Genomic DNA, 26,196 nt, shown 5'->3' with positions numbered 1-26,196 from the left:
CTTTGGTCTTGGCCATGGCGGAGTTTGGAGTCTGACTGGTTGAGGCTGTGGACAGGTGTCTTTTATACAGATGATGAGGTCAAACAGGTGCCATTCATACAGGTAACGAGTGGGGGACAGAAAAGCTTCTTACAGAAGACGTTACAGGTCTGTGAGAGCCAGGGATTTTCCTTGTTTGAGGTGACCAAATACTTATTTTCCACCCTGATTTACGAATAAATTCTTTACAAATCCTACCATGTGAATTCATGGATTTTTTTTTTCACATTCTGTCTCTCACAGTTGAAGTGTACCTCTGGTGCAAATTACTGACCTCTGTCATCATTTTAAGTGGGGGAACTTGCACAATCGGTGGCTGACTAAATACTTTTTTGCCCCACTGTATACAGTTAGTAACTATATAAGAAAAAAAAGCCAGAAATCCAAGAGTTCTGTGTCGTGTCAGACTTTAGAGTGCGAGCATATGGTTTATATTAAGCCATCAAAATTTGTATACATTCGCATTCTTTCATTTTTCAGCTGTTTTGTGTGTTGTGGGCAGAAATCTGCAAGAAACAAAATGATGGTGAATACAAACAGCCTACGTGAACATTTTAGATACATTTTAAACCAGATGTAAACAAAAGCAACATAATTAATAACGTGTACTCTAATGTAGCTAAAAGAGTAAAAACTAATGTATCCTATATAGACAGTAATGTAGCACTAAAGCTGCTTGAATTGTAAAGCTTTATATTTACAATATATAGCAGGCAGCACTGTATCCTTACAAGAAAGCACAATAAGTACATTAGTTGGGCAGATATCTCAATTAATGACTAGCATGATAAGGAAAGAAAGCAGATCATAAAATCAGATTTTTGCTTTAGCCTTCACCTGGAATGAAAGAGGACAAAAAAAGAAAATTTACCTTTGATCAAAAGCACATTGTGAGCAAGAGCATGCAGGATGATCTCTAGCTTTCTTGAGCGTAATATTCTTTCAGAATTTCAGGGTTTGCCTTTATAGAAACTCCTCAAGCACTGATTAAAGGATACAGTTGCAAGGTTTCATCTTCATTCGCATTAATGCTTGTTTTGCACTGGTGACCTTACTGCTGCACAACTCAACATGCAGTTACTTTCCCCTCAATTTTTAGTCAGAAAAGCTGCCTAAAATTTAAAAGTAAACATCATAATATTTGTCAAGGAATGGTATCTGTTAAAGTAAGATCAAATATGCTACCTTATTAAGGATTTCTATATAGATGGGACTAATGAGACATAAACGAGTTCCCCAAATATTTTTACCCAGACAGTTCAAACAGTTTTAACCAATAACAATATGGATAACAATAACATTACTTAGTTTTTTTGTGATAATAATTAATGTGTGAGTATTCGTGCTTTCCAAATTACAAAGAAAGATGTCAGTGAGCCACTCATTGATCTGATAGTGAACTTGGAAGCAATTTCCCCAACAGACATTATATAATATACATTATATTAACTATTTAAATCAGGAATGGGCAATTGATTTTCCAAAGTTGCCACATGAGAAACTGTGACTGTTTTGGAGGGCATCACCAATAAACTGACCTCACGTTTGCTCAATGTTAACTTTATCTCTTTATAAACTATTGGTAAGGCAATGAAAATGTGAAATAGGCATAGTAAAAACACCAACGCTTTATCATTATTTAATCAACATTTACAAAAATCATTGCAAGACTTAATTTTATACAAAGTGCTGTTGCTGTATTGTTTGTAGGTTAATTACTTCAGTTCTTTTTTTCCCTGTTCAGTGAGAGTCTGTTTTTGGCTCTAATCTAAGTGCATTAAACTCAGGTTCAGTGAAGGACAGCAGACAGATGATTGTCACTGTTAGAGACTCTGTATCTGCATTTGTTTCATTCCTCAGAATGTTTGTTTATTTCCAAAGAGAAAACAAAAAAAAACATATTCTGTGCATCTGTCCTTACATAAGGAAAGTTTTCCTCTATGAAAGAAGAATGTAAATCAACAGCGATCCTGGCTCAAAATGCTCTGCCAGCAGTGACTCTGACTACAGGTCAATGAGGTCTGGCAGAACATTACTGGATGCATTATCCACACTGCAAGTGAAGGGAGAGGAAATCATGTGCATTTCACTCTCAACTGTTTTGAAGTCTTCAAATCCCCATGAAATCTCATCAAGAAGGGCTCCTAACATAAAACAGTACCAGCCGTGGTGATCAGCCAATGGTATGGCTTCTTTCACTGTTGATATGCAAGTAAGAATGTTGCTGCCAAACAGGCTTGACAGAAACTGCAACTTTCTCATGAAAACCTTGCCTAAGCTGTACATTTGATGTGCAGCCCTTGCCTATCAGTTTGGTATTTAACTGCTTCATTAGTGCACATCAGTAACAAATCAGTGATTTACCTTCAATCTGAGAGCTGAGAAATGTCAATGGCTTTCTTCTCACAAAGCTCTTGAATTCCTGCTCTCTGATTGCATATATTTGTTTTGGGGTTGTTGTTTTTTTTTTTTTTAGCATTTTATCACCTGACAGCTGTATGGTAGCCTATGTCTCCATGCAAGCTGTTTCATAATTACATGCAACAAACTGTCTGTGACACAGTGCTATTACACTGACGAAGTTAGCTATTTTAGTTACATCAATCACATGGTTAAATTTTAGCACTAACAGAAAACCTGGTGTATAATACAGTACAAACATATCAATTTAACTTCTCATTTTAGTCATTTCTGCTTTAAACACCATTTGTAGTAACACCTACCATTTTCAGCCTTAGCTTATCCAAGCATGCAGCTACTTTCTTGAACTTGCATGCAGAATTTTCTTTTATTGCAAACATTATCACAGAGCCAGGAAGGAAAAGTTTAAACTGTCCACTTAGTTTTTCAGCTGAAGTTCCAGATTCCCTTCAGTGTCTTTACATCTAGCTATTTTTCACCTGGAGGGGCACATTCTTAAATGCTTGTTTTGTTTTCCTCAGCTCACTTTTCACAGTTCGCTAAACATTCTCTGATCAGTTCCCCATTGACAATAGCTCAGTATTTTGTGTAATTTTGTTGGAAATCACATAGTTGGTCTTGAGCACTCCATCCCTGGATGTGTAAAATTTGTTGTCATTGTTGCTTCTGCAGCAACAAGGACAACAAGTCCTTGTTTTAGATGGAAAAAGTTTAGATGTCCATTCCTGCTCTGCATCAATAAAGTTCTTGTCTTTCTCTGTGTGTTCAGTCTCATAATGTTGAATCAAATCCTTAAACACAACCATCTGCTCTCCACAAACTAAGCATATGACTTTACCTCTCGCTTCAGTAAAAAAAAAAATACTTAGAAGTCTTTGTTTTGTTTAAAACTCTACATTCTCCATTAATCTCTATTTCTAATGTGATCCCCCCCCCCCCAAAAAAAAAATAAAATAAAAAATCACAAAAAGCTGTGTATCATATTATAGGAATATTACAGTCAGTCCACTCAAACTGCATAAATCACATAAGGCACACATACCATGCCCACACATTTGAAGAAATACATTTCTCATTATTTGCAAATCTCCTCTAGAAATGTATGAACAAAGTATGAAAGTACAGAATCAACATGTAAAACATAGCTGCAAGTAGCAATGGTCAGGGTCGACCAAGACTGAGCTATTAACATTTACCTCCTTCAAAGAGAAAATATTTTAGCAAGTACTGCAGTTAGGAGACAGTGGAGCAAATCATAAAAACTGTTGATTACAAGTTAGAAAGGTTTTGGAACTTACTTATTACAGCATTACCTATGGGTACAACTTTTAGAGTCTGGGAATTTAAAAACATTTTTTTTGCACAAACACTTACTATTACAAACAATTACTATAGTGTTCCTACGATATGGCTACTTGGATCCATAATCATAATCTTTAGATTACTTAACTGGTTCTTAAAATATGAGGCATAATAATGATTAATAGCTTAAAATAAGAGAACTGTGACTTTTTTGACACTCCTCCTTGGATGTTCTTTAACCACAATTGAAAGAAATGTCACAAAGTATACAAAGTCCTCTCCCTTAATGATTGCGAGCGAATAATTCAAATTAGATTTTTGATGTAATTATTATCAAATGTCAGAGCAAAAACAACTCTTCTGTGATTGTGAAACAGCTTACAAATGCGCAGCACACACATTTGCAACTCTAATTGATTATTACTTTTTTGCTAATTTTCCACATTATGTGTTGTTGTCATTAGCCATTACTGGGAATTATACTTTGAAGTCTTTTTCGAGAAGATATTGAAAAACATTTTCTTCTCATGCTGAGCAGAATTCAAAACCAGAAGATTTAATTGTTGTAAAAATGCATTAACCTTTCAAAACATAAAGAGACGGGGTGACACAAACCATCTACTGAGCTAATGAAAATGAACCTCTACTAAAGGTTGTCAGGTTTAGGGTTGATGTGTGATTTGAACAAGCTGTCACCACAAAGAAGAATAAAGTGTCACGTTATACGTACTTTCAACAGTCACTTTTCTTTCCTGTCATATTTTCTGAGATTTTTTTGCAATACGCTCTAATTCATGTTCTTTTAAAAGCTGAGCATCTCCTAAAAGATATTTGTCACATTCTGTGCAGGTGAGGACAATTACACTGCACACAATTAATTTCAGGTTGTTAAAATTCAGACAGTAATCCTCCTTCAATCGTAGGCAGCAGAAAATTACCAACCATTACAAAGAGAAAAGATGTGTTCAAATAAACGGCTGGTTAAATTAGTGCACACGAGGTATGTCTATCAACTCTCTTCTTTGGAGCAGCACTAAAATCTACTGGAACAAAATGTGAGACCTGTGACTCTTTGTCTTCTTCCCGTTTCCCTAATTCTCGCACAATTTTCACATCTTAAAAATTAAATAACAGCTCGGACAGAGGTTTAGAGGGTTAGTTTTAGATTTGCAGGTGAATGAAAGACATTTGGCTCCCCTGTTACCCCATAACAAGGACACATACCACAAGGCAATATAACAGTTATCAACAGGCTTCTTCCATGATATTTGTATAAAACTTTAATGATAAACAAGCTAATGTGCTGTAAACTCACTTTTTTCTCTCACGATACCTTTAAAGGTTCAAACTCTCAACCTTGCAATTAAACTCCTGTACATTCTGATTGTTGTACACTTGACTTAAAACAGCAACAGTGTCTAACTGCCATTTTTTATGCTTAACCTACTTTGTAGGACACTGGATGATAGAAAGGATTAAGCTGCTAACTGAAATCTTACTTACAGAGAAGACAACAACCTTAGTTATGATTGATATACACCTGTCATAACTAATTGCATTAAAACTAAAGAATGATTAGGACTCTCTTACCATCTCTACCTTTCCTTCCCTGCCACTCAACCACTCTGAATGCACGATTAATGTGCAATAGGTAACATATAATGTTGTGGGGATAAACACTAAGAAAACATATGGATAAACAACTGCAACATACCTTGCCTTATCAAGCAACATAAACTTTTCCTTAGTTTAAAAGATAAAACTCATTTCAATTAACATCTTTGCATGATGCAAAGTCTATCTAAAGCATTGCAAAAGGCAGATGAGGTTATACGAGTCTTGCCGAATATTCCTGAGTTGGTCTAATCAGTGATCAACAGGCTGTAAAGAGAAAGGCTTCACAAGAGAGCATTTTGGATACTGTGGAAAGAGATTCTGTGATTGATGTTTATAAGAAATGTTATACAATTAAGGGTTAACACACACAATTCAGTGCCAATCTCTTTCAAATTCAATCTAGTGGAAAAAAGACTCTTTCACAATTGAGCATTCCGCCTTCTTTGAAAGGTTATCATTTGCTTGATTTAAACATTAGCAATCATTCTTATTTTATTTTTGCCACTGATTGCCAAGCAGCTCTTTTGTTCTAAATATGATGGTTTTTCATATCAAAGATTCTAGTCATGACTGTCTTTCAAGATTGCAGCAACTCAGCCAGTAAAACACAGCATGGAAACCTAAGTGAAACATATAAATTAAAATAAGCAGTGAGCATAATCAACTTGGGTTTTAAAAAAAAACAAAAAAACACACATTTATGGGGTTAGTTTTAGGTGTGGATTTAACAAATTCTTATTTTTTTATCTTGTTATTGTTTTCTTTCAGACCATGAGCGGATCGGAAAAGATTCATCCTATGAACAGGAGGGGAAGGTTCAGTTTGTTATAGATGCAGTGTACGCAATGGCTCACGCTCTACATGATATGCACAAAGACCTCTGTCCTGGAAAAGTTGGCCTTTGCTCCAAGATGGACACTATCAATGGCACACTGCTTCTCAAATATATCCGCAGTGTCAACTTTACAGGTATGTATTCCTACTTCTGATAAAGCACATAACCCTAACCCATTTTGCCGTGTGAAAACAAGATGGACAAGAAAGTCTGGGAAGTATTTTCAGCTAAAGTATCAAATGGAATGAAATGTCTTTCCTTATAAACAATATTTATCATAGAGATGTGTCAATATATCAGTCAACCATCAAAACAGGACCAGAATACCTTATAGATGTGAGTACAACTTTTTGGTGCATTTTTGGGTTCACTAGCATATTCGTGCAGAGCCTTTAGTCATATACTATGCAGTGGTCTCAAATTATCAGGCGTCTGAAAGTAAATTATTTCCAGCAAGTACTGAGGCTGAGATCTGTAGGAGGATTGACAATCACCAGCAGAACAGCATGTTTTATCATGGTTGATGATGTGCAGGAACTGCGCTTTGTGAGATTTCCTGCCTTATCATGTAAGCATTGAATTGCCCACACAGGAGATCTGCTGCTTTAAGTACACTTGCTGCTGAGTTAAAATTATATGTAAATGAGAGTGGGAAGCACGTTAACATAAGGCTCAACAGAAATGGGCATCGGTAGTTTTCCAGTAGTTGTCCAATGTAAAGTGTCGCTGGCAAAAACAGGATGCAGTTGTCTCCGAGACAGAAAGAGATATGAGTTGATTACATTTAATGTATAAATAACAGAGGTCGCATGGCTATTACCCTACCATTATATAAGTCGTCATAAAAAAAAATTGCATTTGAAGGTTTTCATTTGTTTATTTGTTTTATTGGGTTATTAGAGACTGGAATATTTGTTTCATCATTTGTTTTTGCTGTTATTAGCTTCATAACTATCCCTGAAGTGTGATGGTGTATGATTTGAGGGAAATCCTGTTGTGCTTATAAAACTGTATAAAGGTCAAAAAAACTGGAATTTTTCTGACTTTAGTAAGCAAATGTAAATACATATTTCATCAAGTTGTTCTTACTTACCTACTGCCTCCATAGTGTAGTGGTTAACATATTCATTTACCAAGTGAAAGGTTGCTGAATCAGTTCTAGCCAGGGAAACAAATCATTTCGTCAGGAAGGGAGCAGCTAATAAAGTAGCTTTTTCTCAAACTTAGAAGTTCAGCTTCTCTCTGTCTCTTTTTAAAACTGTAATACTTCAACTTAGAGAAATACTGTTTACCACTAGCTGACCCAAGACAAAAAAATGGATTTCATCTGGTTTCAGCATGTGATTAAAACTGCCACTGTTATTTGCATAATTTCACAAAAGCCTGTATAATGACACTATGAAGTAGAACTGACCTTACCGTATTAAAAAAAAGGTACATATATACACAGCATGGGCATGAAGATAATCTTGTAGTTTGCAAAGATTGAATAAACAACATATGAAAATTTGAGGTCTACCTTAGATCAGTGTAAGTAGTTATAACAGCTTGAGTTAATTATATGACAAGAGAAGAGGGCCATGCAATCAAGCAGAATGCAACATGAGTGGTCTGACACAGTCTCAAACCTGCTCCACCCTCACAGATAATTATATAGTAATGGACACATTTATTACTATGACAATTATAGAGTGGGATCTTTCGGTCAGGGATAATCATTCTACAGCTAAGTATGTGACAAGAATAATATACAGTAAATTACACAATTAAGAAAGTTGTCGATGAAGCAAAAGACATCTGCTCCACTTCTTTGGAATCCAGACGTCAGTTGCTAACGTATCTGTCTGGAGCTTGGCCAGTAGCTTCGATGAATCCTACTCTTAGTGTTTATAAGCGGGATGCTTTCACACATAAAATGCTTACATTCAATTCACATAGACCTCTAGTGGCTGTAGGAATTACACAGTTCAGTTACACATTTCAATCACTTACAAATGAAGTAAACAACACTGCCGTGTCTTATAAATAATTCCTCTCAAGGGGTGGGGAATAAATACACATTTTTTAAGTTAATGTGTTGGAAGAAGAAAAAATGAGCAAGCATAAATATCTGAATAGCACTGACAAGGACCTGATTCTAAAAGCTAGATAAAGATATTCTTGGGTTTTCCTTATCTTGGAAGTACCAAGTTTGGCAACTACCTTTAAAAATAAGTCCAACTGGCTACAGGGTCATGAGCACCCAAGATTCAATAAATGATAAAGGATGGAAGGGCTGGGACTATTGCACACCATAAAATTTTAATAAAAACCTTGGGCAAGAGATAGCTGTAGGATGCACTGCAAAAAAGGTAAGCTGACTGTGGCAGTGTGATATTCTGGATAATCTCCTTCTGGTAAACTCTGGGTCCTGGCATGTGGCATGAGGCATGTGAATTATATAAATATTGTTGCCGACCACATATACCAAATCATTTTTACCTCAACCCCTTATTTATTTTCTCACCAATTGTCAGGAGCACCTGTGTCACATCAGCAAAATCACTTACTAGCGAATACACTTGCCACACACTTTATTATGTAGACTGTGTTAGCACCAGATTGGACTTCTTTTACCTTCAGAACTGCTTTAATTGTTCATGGCATAGAGTCAAAATAGTGTGAGATTTTGTTCTATTTTGACACAATATTTTTCACATTTATGACATGAATTTACCATTCCACCTCACCCCAAAGGCAATTTGGTAACTAGAGACTTCACTGTCATGTTCAAGAAACCTGTTTAAGATGATTTGAGCTTTGTGACATGCACGTTATCTCGCTGGAAAAGCCAGTCAGAAGATGTGGTCATAAACATTGTCAGAAACAATACTTAGGGCTTTCTTTAATCTTTACTACTACTATTTTAGTACTAAAATGTATTACGAAAATATAACACACAACATTCTACCAGAACCACCAAAACATACAGTTGATACAAAGTATGATGGATCAATGCTTTCACATTGTTTACACCCTACCATTCAAATGTTGCAGCAAAAACTGAAACTCATCAGTCAAGGCAACATTTTTCCAATCTCCTGTTGCTGAGCTCCTGTTTCCTGTTCACAGCTGACATAAGTAACATCTAGTGTGGTCTTCTGCAGCTTTGATCCTTCAAGCTTTGATGTGTTGTGTTCTCAGAGATGCTCTTCCACCTACATTGATTGTAACAAGTAGTTATTTAAGTTCATTTTGTCTTCCTATCCTATCAAAGCAGATATCAGTGAGGTATTTCACACAGAGAATTCCTAGATAATGGAAAATAGATAAAGGATGCCATGTATAGTAAACTAAAAATAATGTACCACTGTAAACTGATGATAAAAATCAAAGTAAAGAAGAATCTAAGTTTAAAGGCATTCTCTTCTTCTCATTCTGTTCACATCTGGTGACAGCAGAACAATTCCCTTTACTAGATGATTTTCAGACCATAATCTTTATTGTAGAATTTGTTGTTCAGAAAGATCACAGTAGATGAGCATTTCCTGAAATACCCAGGCTGTGAGTCCAAGCTCCAGTCAAAATCATCTTTCTTTCCCATTCTTATGATGAGTTTTAACTTCAGCAGTTCATTTTGAGCATGTCTAAATGCAATGAGTTGCTGCTATGCAATTGGGTTATTAGATATTCGCATTGACAAGCAGTTGGGTGGGTGTACTTAATAAAGTGGCCGGCAAGTGTATTTTTGTCGTAGCTGCTCAATTGTTTTTGTGCTCTAAATGGTACAGTATTCCAGCCTTGCACTATTTGTGGCTTAATTTCAAGTGCATGACCTTTCGCTGTACTTGTCTCCTGATTTGCCAGATTCCCTTCCATGCATTATGTGATTTTTACCTAATAACTACATAGGTGTTCTCTGATGGCAGTTGCCTGTTTGTAATAGGATTTGCCATACTGCAAAATTGTTCAGGAATTGTTTCAGAAAAATGAAAAAGAGTTCAAGGTGTTAACCTGGCCTCCAAATTCCCCAAAGAAAGGAATTAAAAATGTAAGTCCTTGTTTGTTTGTTTTTTCATTTCCTACAGACAACCATTATTTGCTTTTAACAACCTTTTCTTGACTCAACCAAGTACAAAGTAAGGATTTTAAACATAAAACATCCCCTTAGCCTCCTACTGTAAATACAGTAGCAAACAGCAGTTATAAAAGATCAACAATCTGCTCCATCTGTAAAACTAACAAAATTATGTGATATACCAGACAGGCATCCAACTGTCCAGCGATTAGTCAGGGCCTAAATTTTGTGTCTGTTTGACTTAAGCAAACATGAACTCAATTGTTCTTGTCAAGGATAGTAAAGTTTAACTTGACACTTGTGTTTGCAGCTTTCAGTTTTTATCCCTAATGGACACTGAAAGGAAACACTGCAGAACTCAGGAAATTCGTCTATGTCAAAAGTGTTTGTGAGTGTGCTTATTACTGTGCAAGGAGGTCAATCCATATTTGTGCAAAATTAAACAAATGTAATAGGTAAAGACATTGTTTAGATTTGTATCCAGGAGTCATCTTTGGTTAGTTCTAAAAGATCAATCCTCGTAGCACCATAAAACCTTAATCAGCAATGCTATATGTATAGATGTGCAGTACAAAATTAGTGTTCTTCAAATCTTTATGCATTATTTTATTCATGGTTTTATGTTACTGGAAGGTTTGTCAGCACTGAAGCCATCGAATTTTCAACAGCGATGGCTAGAAAATCAATGCTTCACATTACCGGAATCCTGCCTAGCTCGCTTTGCTTTTAAGAGTCTTTCAGTTCACAGAATCGGAGACTAAAAGCTCTGAACAATGTCAGCATCCATATGATCCCTGTGTATTATGGGATTTTCTATAGACATACATGCTGACTAAAGGATACCAAAAACTTTAGAAATATTGTACATGAAATTGATACTTTTTGATCCATGATTATTATCTATTATAAAGTGAAATAAATTGATATTGGTTAGATTTAAGAAAAAGTCCAAACTTAATTCTGTTTAATACTATTTTCCGTTTAGCATTATAAAGTAAACCTTGCAGCCCATAAATCTGATAGTAGGTAAGTAATATTAAACATGTCATAATAAAATATTTGTCTTTTAGTCTGGGGTTTCAACATAGCTATTTATACAGTATGTTTCAAATTGTCAAAGGAATTACTCCAAGTTCTGTTTCTTAGGGTCTTCTGTGGTGGTGTGTCTATTAACAGCCCAGAGAGTGGGTCTGGGAATAAAAGATAACCCAAAAGCAGTCAACAGGCATTGCATTTACACTGACACATAAGAGGATGGGAGGGCACAACAATCAGTGGAGGGTATTATTTACATGTCGGTGTTAAACAGAGACAATGGTATCAAGGGTCTGGAAGTCAACAGTGGAGTAACAAAATTAAATAAATAAACAAATAACACAAAGGTGAAAAGGTCAAATCTTCATATACACTAGGGCCAAACAGCTACTTTCTGGTTACATGTATTGCAACCAGGAACAACAGAATGTTAAAAGCAAAACATTAAGAGAAGTGACTCTCTGTCGATATTCCTCACCAAAATGCTATTTGTTAGGAGGCTTAGTCGGTGCAAATAGGATTATGCAGAAGTTTATGAGTTTTTGGGAGGATTTTTTTTTACCACTGTCAGATAAAGCATGTCTCATATCTTCAGAGCAACATATCAAGTTAAAATACGAAAACTTGGGAAATTTTATATCTTTATATATTCCAGAAAATATCACAGTAATATATTACTCTGAATCCAGGACTGATGTTCATGCGTGGTATGGAGGGAATTTTAAACTTCACTGATGTATGCTTAGACTGCTCATTTTTCTGTTTGTTTATTAGCCAGAATACACCAACACTAGCATGACAAATTTCACAAAACATACTGTAGATGTGGAGCAAATCATATGTAGTGTTGATCTGTATCGTATTCTTAAAAATGTCCAAATATAACAAATTTAAGCTTGCAGTGTGTGTATACCATAATAACAGGTCTTAAGCAAAACACCAAACTGTGATGGTCTGATACTATTTGAAAGACTACATTATTCTTGAGCCCAGTGTCATAAAAGACAATAAAAGCTGAAGAGTAAATACTGAAAAGATGATCAGCAACACCTTGGGGCCCGAAATCTGGCAAATTGATTCGATAATAACCATGGAAAGGTGGTCTGGGAACTGTAGCGTCAGTTGTTGCAGTACAGAAAGCCATTCAAATGGAAAGCAGTACTGTCCTTAGATTTTTTTTGTAATGTGATTTAAAAAAAGTAAGAAATAAAGTTCACTAAGATGGCATCAACGACGCCAAGCATTTAAATGCCAAAAATGCAAACGTCATAGTGACACAACAAAAGAATATTGGAATGGTCAAATATTTGGATACTGCCCACGTTTCAAATGACCTGCAATGTGAGTACTTGTTAATCATGCCCATACATTAATGTATTATCCATTTGATTTCCATGTTAGTAAGAAACACTTAGACTCAGTCTTCAGTTTCCTCAAAATGTAGATCTCCCAAGATGTGAAACTAATTGATTAAGGCAATCAAATTAGTGGAAATACACATCCTACTCAAATTTCTTCTATTGCTGAGGTGAGCAAGAAAATCTTCATAATTGCAATTACTGCCTGCTGTTGTCTCAGACATGCTCTCTGGATGATACACCAGGATGACACTAATGCAATTACGTTCTATGGATTTTGATGAGACCTCTGACAAACACAAATCTGCACTGGTGGAGAGAATACATCTGGTCGAAAGGCTTAACTCACAGGTTTCCAAATCTGGCTCACAGGTTCAAACAACAATCAACAATCAATAGTGTGACCTATTAAAAAAGAACAAAACACTCAAACAAACAATTCCCTTTTTGGTTATCACAGAGGACAGTACAGTCAATACTTGTGGAACATGATAAACTCCCACTAGTGCTGGAAAACACTGTCAAGCGTCTGCATGATTTTTATGTTATATGTTAAAGAATTTCTGACTAGTGTCAGATTTCATTACATGAGAAAAAACAAATATGGTATACCAAACAGCCAGACTGAGATACCATTATTGGTTCATTCACAAGTGAGGTGGTGGGCTCTCATCACTAATTCTGTAAATCTTCAACTCCTTAAAACACAATTTTATAACAAGTTGAAGCTCAAGAGGGGATTGTAGGTTGGCTCGGAAAGAAAAGCAGGGATGAGAGAGACCTCAAAGTGGTAATCAAAATCAGTGCTGTCATTCGTTAGCACTCTGAGTGGGGACCTAGTGGATAACACTCAATGGGGCAATAAGCAGAATGAAAGAGTGTGAAATGAAACGGGAACATGAACAGACAGCAGCCCTGGCCCTTCTCAGAGGACCTGGAGAACATGCCTGTCAACATCTATTTTGCTGCCGTCATTAACACTATAGCAGCACAAAGTTGAAGTTCCCTTTGTAGCCTCATTTAATTTCAGGGCATGAAAATCAAACCTTGAATTTTTATGGCAATGTTCAACACTGGATTTCAGCTTTAACAGTATCCTCTTTAAAACAAAATAACTACACTGCTTTTTTTTGCCTTTATCTTCTTTAGGAATTGCTGGCACCCCTGTGGTCTTCAATGAGAATGGAGATGCTCCTGGTCGTTATGAAATCTACCAATACCAGATAACAAAAAACACCACAGAATACAAAATCATTGGTCACTGGACAGATCAACTCCACCTAGACGTATGTATTTTTAAACTGTTAGGTATGTCTGAAATATCGTATGCTTTCTTCTGAGTAGATTTTGTGTGGTCATGTCCCAGTTAACTGATAACTAACTGAATTTTAACTGATTCAAAGAAGCAATATTTCAAATTTTCATCAATAATTGAACTTTTAAAAGTTCTACAAAGTATGGGTTAACATTAAAGTTCAATTTTTAAAGTTGAAGTTGAAAAACACATGGCTTTGAAACTATAATCACTTGTTTCAACTACTGGACAGACTGAGAAACTGAAAAAAAATTCCCCATTGTGAACACTGTTTGCAAGTGCTTGCTGGCAGTTGACTTCAAAGTTATATGTGATATACTAAAAACCTCCATATGATTGGTTTGGTTGATAGAAAATTGCCTTGGTCACCTGTAGTGTTCATGGAAGATGTTAATTTATCCACAAACACCCACCAACTACTTGCTAAACTGTACTGAAACTATGGTGTGTAAGACACTTTTATGCTAACCGTATACCAAGTCACACTGCCGGTCCAAGCGACACCACAATGGCAGTGCACACCAACAGATGTGACATAATTTTTTAGCTTTGAACAATCGTTCATTTCTCTATTTTTGTAACCTGGTGTGTTGGACCGGTGCCGCAGCAGCTGAGTTGAAAACACAAGTGTGCAATCACGTCTTTTTTTTTTAAATTATTTAATCATTTTAATAATATATTAGCACAGACATTTGCTGTCATTCTTAACACACTAATACCAATTTCCTTTTTAATGTATACATAGTGCACATAATCTGCAGTGTCTGAATATTTAAGTATCAAAACTACTATATTTTAAATGCCAAACCCTCTGAGGAAAAACATGTATCCATCATGTTTTGCTATGAATGATTCATAAGTCTCCCTCTGTGTGTTCTTATTTTGTTTACATGCATACTGTAGATAGGATTTTGGATTATTATAGACATCAAGAAGCTGAGTTATGGCAGTACACATAACACCAGCTCACCAACATCAGTAGCTGAGAGCTCTAAGAAGAATAAGAAATACCATAATTTTTGAAATGTCAGAACAATCATTTAACTATTTGGGTGTTTGAATTAAACTTTCCTGTCCATTTCCACACCCATTTAAGTTAATAAAACTTAACTTAGATGCAATGAAACCATGCTAATAACTATAAATAATAGTCTCAATGTAACTCATATATCATGTAGTAAGTGTCTTAATATCTTAATTATTTTATTAATAAATATTGTCAATATTCTTTCAATAATAACCCTTTCAATGTATTTTCAATTGTACTATAATGAATAACTGAAAATATTTACAATTATATGATTAAAATATAGGAAGATATAGTAAATTATGTCAATAAAATACACAATACTCATGCACATTCTGCGTGTACTACATTTGAAAAAGCCAAGTATATAGACAGGAAATAGATTAAAAAACACACAAAAATGTGAAAAAATGTTTTGTGTAGACAGAGTTACTGAAGCTCTTTTTTTCTTTTACATTTCCATCTAGACTAATGACATGCAGTGGCCTGGTGAAACACAAGAAGTCCCTTCCTCTATATGCAGTCAACCCTGTCGTCCCGGGCAGCGCAAGAAGACAGTGAAGGGAATTCCTTGTTGTTGGCACTGCGAGAATTGTGATGGTTATCAGTATCAGGCAGACAATTACACCTGCAAGATGTGCCGCTTTGATTTGCGTCCCAATGACAACCACACTGGCTGCGTTCCCATTCCCATTGTCAAGCTAGAGTGGAGCTCACCATGGGCCGTGATACCAGTCCTCATTGCAGTCTTTGGGATTATGGCCACTCTGTTAGTGGTTGTAACCTTTGTGCGTTACAATGATACACCAATTGTTAAGGCATCTGGTCGAGAGCTTAGCTATGTGTTGCTGACAGGTATCTTTCTGTGCTATGCTACAACATTCCTTATGATCTCTGCTCCTGATGTGGTCATATGCTCACTGCGAAGGATTTTCCTTGGTCTGGGTATGAGTATAAGCTATGCAGCACTGCTTACCAAGACAAATAGGATCTACAGGATTTTTGAGCAGGGCAAGATGTCGGTCAGTGCCCCTCGATTTATCTCCCCAGCCTCGCAGTTAGTTATCACATTTAGTCTGATATCAGTGCAGCTCCTTGGAGTTTGCATCTGGTTTGGTGTTGACCCATCACAAGCCATCATAGACTATGAAGACCAGCGCACAGCAAATCCCGACATGGCCCGTGGCGTTTTGAAATGTGATATATCAGACCTGTCTCTCATCTGTCTGCTGGGTTATAGCATGCTTCTGATGGTCACCTGCACAGTTTACGCCATCAAGACTAGAGGGGTTCCAGAGACATTCAACGAGGCCAAGCCTATCGGCTTCACAATGTACACCACCTGCATTGTGTGGCTTGCCTTTATCCCTATCTTCTTCGGGACCTCACAATCGGCGGAAAAGGTAAATATCAAATTTAAAATTTGTTAGAAGAGTAAGGTCACAAATTGAATTTGTCCCAGTTGTGTAACTGGTTTAGAATGGTATGATGCCAGTGCAGTCTGTATGCTTTCAACAGCAGTTCTCTATTTAAGGCTACAATAGTCTAGTGAATTCACTTGTGCATGTTCACATGTCAGTTTTCCATTTGTAGTTCTTTTATATTTCCTGTGCTATTTATTATGAAGAAAATGGCCACTCAAACTATTTGTTGTAAAGCATCAGCTCCATGTGTCTGTATATGTGGAGCTATTCATCATGAGCTGATGGGCTTTGTGCTCCACTGTGGGATTACAAGGCTTTTAAAGTGGACTCGTGAGAATAATTCATTCACCTCAAGTTTGCTTGGATATGTTTTCTTTAATTGTCTTTCTGTGTGTGTTTGACTACTCAGTATTTGCACCCAGTGAAGCTGAATCAATCACTGCACATTCATGCACACAGAAATAGATAACGCATGTTTGAGAAGTAGCATAAAATTACTGTGGCTGTTGATGTTGCTTGTCAGTTGAAAGTGAATCGCAAATTAGCTCTTACAAGTGCTAATTTTGAGGTTGCACAGCGCAGATGTACATCTAAAAAGCAGAGAGTGGAAAAGTCAAACCACCAATTGCAACAGAAGCTTCAATATGGGAGTACTATAGCCATAATAGCAGCCTTTGGGTTGTTAATATCATAAAAGGGTGGGGATAAATTTGCATGAACATTGGCTACCAATATTCTGATATAACATCTGGAGTTTTTTGGAAAAAAAGCTCCTTAGTTTGAAAAAAAAGAAATATATGGTTGTCTTACAATGGATAGCAGTTGTTTTGTGAGCATGCTTGCTGCCATTTGCTATGGCAAATGGCAGCAAGTTCATGAACGTAAACACAGCCACTGATGAGGCAGCCAAGGTGAAAATCATTTCTGGCCTTCATTTGTATGTCCAACAGTGCAAAGCAGGTGGATGAAATGATAGGAGAAATTATTCTCTGTATTACGGGGTTTTAATTAAATTGAACCGGCACATATACAAATCAAAGGCAGGTTCTAAGACTGAAGGTCATATTGATTTACACCGCAAGCTAAATCTTTGGACAGTCTAACAGAAAAAAACAAAACAAAAAAGCATCACAAACTATAACGACTGATGAAAAAGGCCCCTTCTCATGCTTATCATACTTTAACAGTGATCAACAGATGAACTATTTTTTATTTATTCAGCAAATATTATTCTAATTACACCCATTATATATAAATTTATAACTGATTGTCACTTTGCATAACTACATTATCAGCTGTAGCTTCACCCTACAATTTTTTATATTATGTAATAGGAAGATTTGTTGAATAATGCTGCTCTTAATTTCATTATTTTTAAATGAATACAAGGAGAGAGCAACAAAAAGTGCCCTAGTAACAGCACAGTTATCTCTAAGGAAGAGATAACAATTTTTTGCAGCTGAAATCTTAACTTGTCACAGTTTAAATGTGTTAATGATTGCTGCATTGGACTTAGGTGATATGATTCCACTGAAAGTGCTTATGCTGGCTCTTTACACTGAACTAAGCCATCTTTATCACAGCTATGCTTTTCGTATTGAGATTCAAAATTACGTCAAAATGTCTGCCATGAAACAAGTCTGTTCCTTTCATTATGTGTCAGTATGTATTTTCCCTATTCATGAGAGAAGAGGCTTGCCATCCAGCTTTGTCCTGGTGTAGCTGCTACTACCGGCAGACAATGGAGCCCTCAAAGCTGTCGCTGGATGGGCCTGTCATAAAAGAATGAGTATTAGACCAGACATATTAAAACATTAAATTTGATATATTCACAGCCTAAAGTCTTAAACACAAAGGCTGGTGGGAAAGAACCTAAGTTAGAATATGGTTTGGGATGAAAAGGCCATAGAGCTGCATGTTTCAAATGACACAGTTTCTCAGCCAAAATTCTGGAAGTCTACTGATTAAGAGCATTTTTCAAGAAGGTAAAGGAATATTTATGTCATAAAGGCTGATAGAAGTGGACAAGGGTCTTGGCTGCCCTCACAGAGTAACTCCACTCTGTACTCTAGAGGGCTAGGCTTCCAAACTCACCGTAGGCCATGTGTAATCTTCTCAGGAGATTACAACACTCCCCCTCTATCACCAGGGAATGCTCGTGTGCTGTTTGCAGTAATGATGGAGCACAAAGCTCTATCACCTCCATCTTCCACTGACATCTTTTTTTCTCTAAACTGACATGGCTTTAGGTAGCTTAATTTCAACAGAGCTTCTCTACATTTTGTTTTTTACATCAACATGACATGGCATTGCCTTTTCCAATTCCTAACTGAATACTCTACAATATAATACCTATAGAATCCAAAAAACACTCATTGATGCTACACAAACCACCTTTTAACTTCCAATGTTATTTTTGTCTTGTGCTACAACACTGACATCTAGTTGTACTGATGGCCATTGGACTAGTTAAAATTCTGTAAGAGAAAGGTTGTGAGCAGAAGAACTGGATGAGTGTAAAGCCCTTTGACACAACTCTGATGACTAGACAACTGTCTCACTCTCTCAAGGGTTTTCAGGGTGTGAAAAACATTTTTTTAGCAACCATATGGTTTGAGGTTTATGGAGATGAAATAAATTGCAAGGGCAGTCCAGATTTTCAGAGTGATTTTCTTTTCCTAAAGAAACCATACAAAGAGAGCGACATTAAGCAATGCGTCAAGCAAAGAGAACACTACAGAAAAACACCCTAAAATCTCTGAGCCACCTCTTTTCTTGGTTTACTACATTATTAAATTGATATTAACAAAATTTACACAATATATTAATATAATCTAATACAAGTACAGAACAAATAACATAAGAATAACTAAAAAAGAATAACACCAAAACCCCTACAATAAAAAAAAGGAAGTGTGATTCATTCAGGCCCCACATCACAAACTTACAGAGCTTAAAGACTGCTACTAATGTCTTAGTGCCAGATACCACGGGACATTTTCAGAGGTCTTGTGGACTATGCCTCAATTGTTCAGTTATTTTGGCAGCATGAGAGGGATCTAGTGGATATAAGGCCAGAGGTTTTAATGTTATGGCTGATTGGAGAATGTCACAACTGTATGTTGGAAAACATCATCTATAACTGTTGACAAGAGCCCTTTTGGCTATTCCCATGTCAGACAGCTCTGTCATTTGTGATGTCTGCAAATGTAATGTCAAACAAAACCTTGGGCAACTCTCTTTGAAGGATGTTTCTCAGCTGTGTTTCACTGTACACTTACTGCCTTGTGTTCATCAACTTTAGAGAGGCAAAGTAAGCTGTTCTCTACTTCCCCTTTTAATTAAGGTTTTCACACAATGATATTGGGAAAAAGATGAAGTGGGATCACAGTTTCTTTGTTAAATTCATGAAACTAACATTTAAATTGAGGACACTGTCTTTTCATATTTTTCACTGGTTTTGCACCTTAAACAGAAATTTAAATGAATCAATGCCAAATGTTGTCTACCTACTAATCTCTGCCCTGACTCGTCGCATTCTCTACAGTAACAAATTAGAGATGTACTGTGTATGAGTTCTAAGATGATTAGCATAAATGAAAAATTTATGATATAGACCTTTTTATTATGCTGTAGGATGTTTCTTTCCACTCCCCAGTTGTTGCCTATAGCTATGTGTCTGCTACCCAGCTGTGAGTAGCAGCTGTCACTGGCTTCAGAAAACACACAATGATGTTGTCTAAAACCTCAGGGTAAAAACATCTATGCATCAGGGGGGCTTTTTTTATATGCATATCATAAAATAAACAAACCTTGAAATGACGGTAGAAGTCAGGAGCCACCAGTTTACATAAACGTTCCTGTGTTCCATCACAGAGTTACAATTTGCTATATAAGATGTGAAACATAGAAATATCGTCCACTAAACTTCCTTTTAGCTAAAGGAGAGTGACTTCATTCTGTAGCTTGAACTGGGAAGGCTCTGAGCAACACTTGGTCTTGTTATGTACGCAGTTTAATTTGAGACTATCGCATTTCTTTCCATGACACAGTGCTTCCAAAAAATTATTATTTTGTCTCTGTTATCTCTTTTATAATACAGATGTACATCCAGACTACAACCCTAACCATCTCTATAAGCCTCAGTGCATCGGTCTCTCTGGGTATGCTCTACATGCCCAAAGTCTACGTGGTTCTTTTCCATCCAGAGCAGAATGTACCCAAGCGCAAACGCAGCCTAAAGGCTGTGGTCACTGCAGCCACCATGTCCAACAAGTTCAACCCTAAAGGTGGCCTGAGGCCCAACGGAGAGGCCAAATCTGAACTTTGTGAAAGTCTTGAAACACAAGGTTAGTATCACACGATGACATCCATCCATGCAACAAAGGAAAGACAGGTCAACCAGCATCTGTTAATGCACACTGTATGCAGTAAATAATGAACTCCTTTTAAGTGAAGATTAAATTTTTCTTTAACAGTTGACAAACAGAACGATGGGAATAATTAGAAGTGATAGGGGTTGTGTCACATTAGCTTCTCACTTGCACATAAGTGAAGTAGTAGTTAAGTGTTCCCTTCAAAAAAGACTGGAAGTTAATTTTCTATATTTGAAGGATTATTTTTTAATTTTATAGTATGCAATAGCAAAATAGTTTAATTTTCAAAAACTATATTGATACTGGATTTGCCAGTCAGAAGGTGTGGCAGGGGGCCCATACTATTCTGAAAGGGATAAAAGCAAGGATAGCTCAGTGTTGAAGATGAGGATATTTCAATCACCAAGACAAATGGTATGAACAGGCAGGGCCTGTGTGGGGGCAGGCATAAATCCAGTCAAGCACCCCCACATGTTGTGATTACTTAAGGTACTGATTTTTTACTCTGACAAGCTGAACAATATACCATGATATATATCTGGACTAAAAAAAGACAACTTACACTTACGTGTATGTGTTCTTCCTATCTTGAAAGGGAATTGTTACAGTATATCTTATCCAATTACAGAACCCATTTATAGGTGCTGAGACTTAACCTCTGGTTTAAACTGTGAATCTAACAACTGCTCTTTGTGCTTATGTGTCAGATTGTGTTGAGGGAGGGGAGCCTTGTGAGGGACTTTAGACTCTCAGGTAACCTGATTAGAAAATAACTTTGCTCTTCTGTCACCCGTGAGCACTTTTTCCCTGTTGATTTCTGCTAATGTTCACCACAACACCTGTGCCTGCCTACACAATGCAAAAAAGCATCCCTGCTAAAATTCAGCACCCTGAATGACATAAAGCATTAATCACACACTCACAAATCCACCCTGGACCAAGGGATATTAACTTGGATAAACAATATTGCTGTGTGGTGCTGTAAAATGGCCAATCAGCATGGTAAAGCCTGTTAATGGGAGAAGATGACAACCCTCTGCCGGAGAGGAGACAAGCGATAGCCATGTGTCCCCTGTAATTTGTTTCCCTGTTGACAAAAGAAGGAATTTGTGGTAATGGGACAACAACAACAATAAGAGTGAACAGGAAAAGACAGATGGGTCTGCCAGCTCCAATTCTTTCTGGACCATCTATTCTTTATCTTGGCCTCGCAGCATATAAATATTCAAATAAGGTTCATTTATCAATGCTTTTCTTGGAAGATATGCTTTGGTTGAAATGGCAAGAATACCGCCCCCATTCACCCACCCAGTATGGCCCTGACAAATATACCAGAAGTGTTTACCATTGCACATCTCTCCTCTGCAGCACTTTTGCCCCTACTCTGGCTTTCAGCCGTCTTCTGATTGGATTCATCCCTTCTGACATATTCAATCAGCCAAGGCTGCTGTAGGCAGATTGGCAGATTGGTAGTGTGATTACCACCACCGAGCATGCTCGCTGAGGACAGTTTTACTTTTAAAAATTACGCATACACTCACATTTGCACAGACATATGTGTGCAGACAAGCATGACTGCACACATACTCATAGGTACTGTATGTATGACAGTCACATTTGACCAGTGGTTTGGGTTTGTTATGATTGCTGTGGTCTGCCCTCTGGTCATCTGACTTATGTGCTTCATTCACAGCTCACAAATTTCCACAAACAATGAAAAGAATAATTAGAACCATTATCAAACTTTGATAGCAAAAGCTATACGGCCGGGACAGATCACATATTGCCTTAATTGTATTTTACATGTAAAAGACCACAGTTAAGAATGGTAATACATTGACTGCTGCATGCTTTGCTTGATGCACATAGAAACCACAGGTCGTTGCATGCACTAAAATACTTGCATTTGAATGGTTACTCCCGTATTTTATGCTACTGCTGTGAACTGCTTGGTAGTTCAGTAGTTTGTATTTTGGAATTGCAATTTAATAGTATAATCTAAAAAAATAGAGAGTTTTCCTGATTTTTCTATGCTGTAGAACCAGGTACATATGAGTGCAAAACTCAAGTGACTCTGAATAATTTTGCATTGCTGTCAAATCTTATGATACTATGTTTTTAAAATGTCTGCAATATTACCAGACAGACTTATCTCATGGGAAAACAAGGGGGAAACTGCCTGTGTCATTTCAGATGACACAGGCAGGAATTGTTACATTTTTATTTACTGTCAGCGTTGGAAGATGGTTTTATACTGGCACCACAGATGTTTTCGTGACTCCTCAAGGCACCCATGCCAAACTAACAACAAAGCATTGAAAAAAAAAAGAGCTGCTGTAGTATTTTAACCCAAATTGTAACAAAGCAGTTTTCCTGCCTAAACCAAGATGAGTATTTGTGGTGGTCAACTCTAAAAATAAAGCACACAGCATCAAAAGTGAACAATGAAAGAGTAATATGACATACCAATACCAATGTAATACCAATGAAAATCACAGATTCCATGATGCATTCAAACTACAGTGTCTGCTGTGTTGAGAAAGGTGACACGATAAACTCTGTTGAAAGAAATGAGAATATAAATTAATACATTAAATGAATACTGTTACCAACAAAATAAATAATATACCTGTAAAATGTGAGGATAATTCCATTTCACGTCACGTCATATGTACATTATATATTTTTTGGATTTTTAGACTAGATCTAATAATGTCATTTGGAAGTTTAAAGGATTTTAGATGAGGATTCCTTTTACATTTAACAGATATTACTTTTTAATATAAAAGTAATTTTACTAAATATTTTCAAACTATTATTATTTTAATAAAAACAATCAAAAGATTAACAGTAACTAATGTTACTGTTAATCAACAACTAGTTAGATAAAAACAAGCTGTTCCTCTTTTATCATACTTGTATGATATATATTTATGTTGGTTGCAGCTTTTATTAGATGGGCTGTGATTACAGATATTGTTGAATTTGTGCATTTTACACATCACTAACATTTTTTTTTGTATCTTAGACATGAGCATTTGAGACATTAAGATAATTTAACATTAGCATCAAGCTATTAAAACTAGTTTCACTTGTGCTTGTTTACTTGAGTCGTTCATAAGGAGAACTTTACAAAAATCAGAATTCCAACACTATGATTGCCTATTTGAATCTCACCCATTGCATTTTTAACCCTTCTTTCTTCTTCCCTATTATTACAGTGTTGGCTTCAAAGCAGACATACATAAGCTACAGTAACCATGCCATCTAAGACTGAGATGAGCCGTGGAAGAGGAGAAAAGGCCTGCCTGAGGAGAAATCACCTGATTCTGGGGGCATATTGGGGATACACTGGATAACTTTCAAGCTGCTACATCAGAGGATTGGGGTGGAAAGATGGGAATTTGTCACTCCAAAGGATGTCATATTTTTTTTATGGAATCATGTAAAGGCTTGGATGCAAATTTTATGATAAATTAGTAGCTTGTAGGAGGGATAGAAGAGATGTAAGGGAGCTTGGACAGTTAATTTTCCTCTTCCCACCCTGAGCATTGATCAGTGACGTTTCCAGATGCAGGCTGAATGAACCACCTGGAGCCTACAGATTTTTTTTTTTCTGAAGTGTATAGAGCACAAGTTCAGTTCTCTCTGATACTGAATTGTTTGTCTCATTTCAGTAAAAACAGGGGAAAGCACTCTGTTTTTATCAAATGCAGCTGATGAAATGAAGTGGTGTAAAAAATGTAATAGTTATTTTTGGTTACAGGTGTATTTGGGGTTGAAAGCTGCAGTACTCTTCAGACTGTACATGCCTTACGACAGTACACTCAGTATTCCTACATAAACTAAATATATCTGAAACACATGAAAATAAAGCAGTGGGTCTCCCCAGTAGTTTTTTTTTACTGTTTCATAATAATGAGGACACCACCGTTTTGGCAATCCTAGTGTACAGTCCCAGAGCATGCTTATGGGAGCATCACGTGTACTGTGCTGTGTTGTCAACGTCTATGGAATGCAACATTTGTCATCGTTGTCATTCACAGTGGAGATGTCATTTTTGGGGTATCCCTCTGCTGAACGAAAATAAGTCAAACAAACCAAACACAAATTGCCATGCAATAGCTCTATGGTTGAGATCACATTCCATAAATGTCAGTCAGGACTTGGACACTTGACTGTAAACATCTGAGATTAAGGGGCTCTTATTTATCATGCACCTATTGAAGCCTTTTGCAAGACTGTCAAAATTTCACTTGCAGCATTGAAAGTAATTGACAAATTTAGCCTAAAAGAGTCTTGATTAAAATTCAATAAGAAAGAAATAATAAAGACTGTATACTCTGTACCTTAATGCAGGGTATTGTGATATAGTCGATTTTTAAAGAAAAAAGACAACAACAAGCTGTTGTCATGCCAGACATATTGTTATTAAAGCCTGACAACATATGATAAATGGGATAGAAGAAATGCACTGCAAGACTAATCTGTGTCCTTGCAAAATATTTTTATGGGAAAAATGCATTCCTCTTCTGGGTCTTGGATTTTAAGCCTGAAGTGGAAATGATAAATTATATTTTTTTAAAAAAAAATTGATTTAAAACAAGGCTCAAGTAGCTAGCCGGCGTTAATACCAATTTTGAAAAGGTACTGACTTAATTCAGACAACTGGTCAAAAAGTTCAAACATAATTAGCAATATAATATATTATTTCAACATATACTGTAACAATTTAAATTAACATTCAGTCCATTGTCTGATTATTATATATCAATAAAAGATACAGCCATGCTGTACTAAGTAGTAGCAAGTACACCTTCCACTTGGCAGCTATCTTAATTATGTCTTGCTTCCAGCAAACAATTTGATTTGGTGTTTAGCAAGACCCACCTATTTTTTTCCACAGAAATTGCTGGAAACCCAAATATAGACAAAAGGCCATAAACATAACACCAGCAGGATACACTTCTTTGTTTGTGTATAAAGGATGTGCAAAAAGAACTGTTTGTTTAAATGTTAACCAGCCGGTAGTTTCTCAGGTTTACTTTGAAGTATTTCTGCCCCCTAGTGTTCAAGAGTCTCTAAGTACCGCTTTAAATCTCTACAGTGATACATCACTGCTCCATCACTGCTCCATGCCTACTAATTAATTGGTTTTCACAGTACTGAACATAAAAAAATCAAAGGTATAAATACTTGCTTGATAAATAAGGGCCACTGCCTTCATTCTGTGCCTCATATCCATTAAACTACTTCTGCTAAATGTTCCATGGTTCTTTCATCATGTTTGTGTTGCCAGTATTACCTTTCAGTTGTTCAGTTTAAACATTATTACGGAAGAATTGAGTGTACAATTTAAAATGTTTAAACACCATTACTGTTTCCATTCT

The 26,196-nt window shown here is 36.5% G+C and overlaps 1 protein-coding gene across 2 annotated transcripts in view; it reads left to right on the top strand.

Annotated features, from left to right (window-relative positions):
• The window catches only part of LOC146494465 (metabotropic glutamate receptor 4-like), a 214,981-nt gene extending 190,128 nt beyond the window's left edge, over positions 1–24,853 (top strand). For both annotated transcript variants that reach the window (XM_085146101.1, XM_085146100.1), the window contains 5 exons: positions 6,148–6,348; positions 13,814–13,950; positions 15,474–16,409; positions 20,533–20,779; positions 24,028–24,853. In XM_085146101.1, the coding sequence (XP_085002227.1) occupies positions 6,148–6,348; positions 13,814–13,950; positions 15,474–16,409; positions 20,533–20,779; positions 24,028–24,077 (1,571 nt within the window). In that variant the 3' untranslated portion in view covers positions 24,078–24,853. The remainder of the gene's footprint in view (positions 1–6,147; positions 6,349–13,813; positions 13,951–15,473; positions 16,410–20,532; positions 20,780–24,027) is intronic.
• The last annotated feature ends 1,343 nt before the right edge of the window (positions 24,854–26,196 follow it).

Source organism: Neolamprologus multifasciatus, chromosome 20, assembly GCF_963576455.1.
Source record: "Neolamprologus multifasciatus chromosome 20, fNeoMul1.2, whole genome shotgun sequence".
Taxonomy (NCBI): Eukaryota; Metazoa; Chordata; class Actinopteri; order Cichliformes; family Cichlidae; genus Neolamprologus; species Neolamprologus multifasciatus.
This window is presented reverse-complemented; position numbering and strand designations above follow the sequence as displayed.